At 47.3% G+C, this 4,248-nt stretch overlaps 1 protein-coding gene across 1 annotated transcript in view; it reads right to left on the bottom strand.

Annotated features, from left to right (window-relative positions):
* Calr3 (calreticulin 3) overlaps positions 1 to 4,248 on the bottom strand; it is a 17,908-nt gene that overhangs the window by 8,508 nt on the left and 5,152 nt on the right. The window contains exon 4 of the mRNA XM_050128468.1: positions 3,276 to 3,390. Within this exon, the coding sequence (XP_049984425.1) occupies positions 3,276 to 3,390 (115 nt within the window). The remainder of the gene's footprint in view (positions 1 to 3,275; positions 3,391 to 4,248) is intronic.

The following is a 4,248-nucleotide window of genomic DNA, read 5'->3' as shown; positions in this document are numbered from 1 at the left end:
AAAACCAAAAAAAAAAAAAAAAAAAAAAATACAATGACATTTTCAACTTGTCTTTCTAGGCCCCTCCACTTCTCTCCAGATCTCTTTTTGTTACATTTTCTTTGGTAGTTGGAGGTCAGAGGATGTTTGGGTTTTCCTCTTCTACCATGTAAGGCCCAGGAATTGAACTCAGGTTTCAGATTTGGCAGCAAGACCTCTTACCCGCTGAACCATCTCACTGCCCTATCTCCAGATTCTACAGTTAGAAAGTTGACAGAATCTCTGCTGTAAACCCGGACTCCTGACAGGGCACTAGGAGCCAGAGGTCATGTGAGGACGGTTCTGGAACTTTCCAGCATCAGAATCTGGGCAAGAAACCTAGTCCTCTAAATATATAATAGATATAAGATATATTTATAATATAATGATAACATATATTTGTATCCATGTGTATCTGTGTATACACATGTGCATCCTTAGAGTATGGAGGACAGAACAGACTAGAACTTTTGGAAGTCGAGTCTCTCCTTCCACCACGTGGGGTCCAGGGTTCAACCTCAGGTTGTCAGGTTTGGTGGGTTTTCCCACTGAACCATCTTGCGAACCCCTTGTTCTCAGACTGTTTTTGTGTTAAATGTGTGTGTGGAGCTCACCTTTAATCCCTGCACTCAGGAGGCAGAGGCAGGCGGATCTCTGAGTTCAAGATCAGCCTCGTCTACAGAACTAGTTCTAGGACTAGCTAGAACTGGCTAGTTCTGGTGTGTGCATGCTGCTGTGAGTGTGTGTGTGTGTGTGTGTGTGTGCGCGCGCACACACGTGTGTGTGCACTTATGCATACAGATGCCTGTGGAAGCTAGAAGAGGGCACTGGAGGCTACATGGTGGAGTAAGACAGCTGTGAGCCACCTGACATGTGTGGTGGGATCTGAACTCAGGTCCTCTGCACTCTTAACCCCTGAGCCATCTCTTTCCCTAGTCTTCAGTTTTCGATGGAACTCTTCACAGTTCTAGCTCCTTGCTGACATGAGGAAGCAGGCAGGGGAAGGTCCTCTGGTAGCAGGTTATGGGGGCAAGTCCATAATATTCAGGCTGGTGACAACTATTCTGTGACGTGTGGCTGGAGGACTCTGCTCACCACGCTAAAAGCGGCCTCAAGCCCTCATATTCTTGGAAGACTTTTCTCTGCCTTTGAGTGGACAGAACACAAAAAAATTTTTTTGTTTGTTTGGTTGGTTGGTTGGCTGGTTTTGTTTTGTTTGAGACAGGGTTTCTCTGTAGCTTTGGAGCCTGTCCTGGAACTAGCTCTTGTAGGCCAGGCTGGCCTCAAACTCAAAGAGATCCACCTGCCTCTGCCTTCTGAGTGCTGAGATTAATAGGCGTGCACCACCACCACCCGGCTACAAGAATTTTTTTTTAATATTTCTGCAGGCCAGAAGAGGGCAACAGACCTCATGAGCCACCATGTGATTGACAGGAATTGAACTCAGGACCTTTGGAAGAGCAGGCGATGCTCTTAACCACAGAGCCATCTCTCCAGCCCTACAAGAATGTTTTTAAAAGCATGCAGAAAGCAGCCTTACAAATGATTAAAAGCTGTTATTTTCCTAGATGTGGTGGCGCACACCATTAATGCCCAGCTTTTGGGAGGCAGAGGAAGACAGATCTCTGTGAATTTAAGACCAAGCTAACGAGGGTTACATAATGAATGCACCCCCCTCCAATAAACACAGCCTGCAGAAGCCAGAAAATGGTTTCTGTTCCCTGGAATTGCAGATGGTTGTGAGCCTCTGTGTGGGAGCTGCGAGCAAACCCAGGTTCTTTGCATGAGCAGCCATCTCTCTAGCCCTTGTACATTTCTTTTCTCTGTGTGTATGTGTACAATGCATATGTGTGCAAGGCACCTGTATGTGTATGTGCCTGCATGTTGAAACCGGGGATTGAGGTCACACGTCTTCCTCAATGGCTCTCCACCTTCCATACTGAGGTAGCGTCTCTCTGTACTCAGTCACTGATCTAGATGGTCAGGTAGCCTTTCCCAACAGCACTGTCCCAACCTATGCTAGTGTAGGACTTTAAAACCAAACCAAGCCGGGCGATGGTGGCACACGCCTTTAATCCCAGCACTCGGGAGGAAGAGGCAGGCGGATCTCTGGGAGTTTGAGACCAGCCTGGTCTACAGAGCTAGTGCCAGGACAGGCTCCAAAGCCACAGAGAAACCCTGTCTCGAAAAACCAAAATAAATAAATAAATAAATAAAAATAAAACCAAACCAATATGCTGGTGTGGAAGCAGGAAGATCAGGAGTTCAAGGTCATCCTTGGATACGCATGAAGTTTACGACCAGCCTGGGCTATGCGAGACCTGATCTCAATATGGAAACAAACCCACAAAGTCCTCAAGTTCTAGTGTCACCCTGAGCCCTCAAGCCCCAGACAGTGTCACCTGCCTCTGTTGACTCTAGGACTGATCAGGAGAGTTTTATTCTAACTAAAGAGGTATAGGTGCCCCTGGTCATCAGGGACTAGACAGAAGAGAAACGGTATTTCCCACTCCCCTCAGAAGGAGTAAAATGCCTAGGGGTGGTGGGAAAGATTTATTAGCCACCCAGCCAGGGAGGCATCGTATGGGACAGACCCTTTAAAGTGGCCTTTCCTTATCTTCTGCTAACATGTTCCGGGCAGGGGATGGCGTTTCTGCCCATCACTTTATAGTCATTTACACACGTAGTCCCAGACTGTGTGATAAGCACACCCAAAGTGAGTCTGGTTCCTTTGCTCTTCCCCCACCTCTCCTTTTTGAAATAGGGTTTCTCTATGTAGTCCTGATTGGTCTGCAACTCACTGTGTAGACCAGGCTGCCCTCAAACTCAGAGAAACCCTCCTGCCTTTCATTCCTAGTACTGAAATTAAAGGCCCATGCTATGAGGCCTAGCTCTTTTTATTTGTCTTAAAATCTGAGCGAGGAGCTGGGCAGTGGTGGCGCACGCCTTTAATCCCAGCACTCGGGAGGCAGAAGCAGGCAGATGGATCTCTGTGAGTTCAATGCCAGCCTGGTCTACAGAGTGAGTTCCAGGACAGGCTCCAAAGCTACAGAGAAACCAGGTCTCAAAAAAAAAAAACAAAAACAAAAACAAATATTTGCGTGCGCAAATATGTGTGTGTACACACACACACACACAATTACAAATAATAAGCTTAAAAGAAATAAGGGAAGGAGAGAAAGAAAGGAATAAAGGAGGGCAAGGAGGGCAAGGGAGGGAAGGAGAACGAGGGCAGATGGAGAGAGCTGCTCGCTCACTGTGATGTTAGTGTGCTCACCTTGCATCTGATCGGCTTCTTGTTTGAATGATACTGATTTTTGAAATATAAGATAACATGAACTTTCTTGATATCAAATCCACAAATATCAGGTCCTAAAAAAAAAATTAGGTGCTCTCAATTTTCTTCCAGACTGCATCAGCACACAGAAACACTCAGTTAAGCATCCTCCCCCAACACAGAGAGGAGACGCTTCTGTCCGGGGCACTCTGACTTCACCAGAAGACACTGAAGCAGAGGTCTGGTGCCTGGCTCCCTCCTGCCAAAGCCACCTTCAACCCCAATGTGACTCAGCACACACAAGAAAACAAGGCCCCGGGGGCTGGAGTTAAGACCACTGACTGCTCTTCTGCAGGACCCATGTTCGATTCCCAGCAACCACAATGCAGCTCACAACTGTCTGTAAGTCCAAGATCTGACACTCACACGCAGACACACATGCAGACAAAACAGCAATACACATAAAATGAAAAGAAATCATTTTAAAATTTTTAAATAAAGAAAACAAGGCCCAACTGGGCAGTGTCCACCCCTGAGATCACAGTGCTGGGAGGCCGAGGCAGGAAGATCACCGATTCCACCCTGGGTGGCACATACAGTTCCTGACTCAGAGCAAAACAGCGAGCTGGAGAGAAGGCTCAAAAGGCTGAGAGGGAGGTAGCCCACTCCTGCACTGTGTCCTCTGACCTCTGCATGTGCACTATGGCAACGCATGCCTCGCATAAATAAATTAGAAAGGATTGTTTTGTGTGACTGTGTGTGGCTGTGTGAATCTGTGTACATGTGTGCCAGTACCTGTGGTGGCCACTAGGAGGAGCCAGATCCCCTGGATCTGGAGTTACAGGAGATTATGAACCACCACCCGTCTCTGGTGTGAGAACTGAATTGGGGTCCTCCACTAGAGCAGAAAGCATTCTGAACCCCTGAGCTGCCTCTCCAGTCCCCAAATATAT

Source organism: Alexandromys fortis, unplaced genomic scaffold, assembly GCF_014885135.2.
Source record: "Alexandromys fortis isolate MF-2015 unplaced genomic scaffold, M_Fortis_MF-2015_v1.1 scaffold_296, whole genome shotgun sequence".
Lineage (NCBI taxonomy): Eukaryota > Metazoa > Chordata > Mammalia > Rodentia > Cricetidae > Alexandromys > Alexandromys fortis.
Note: the sequence above shows the minus strand (reverse complement) of the source record. Positions and strands in the feature narration are given on the sequence as shown.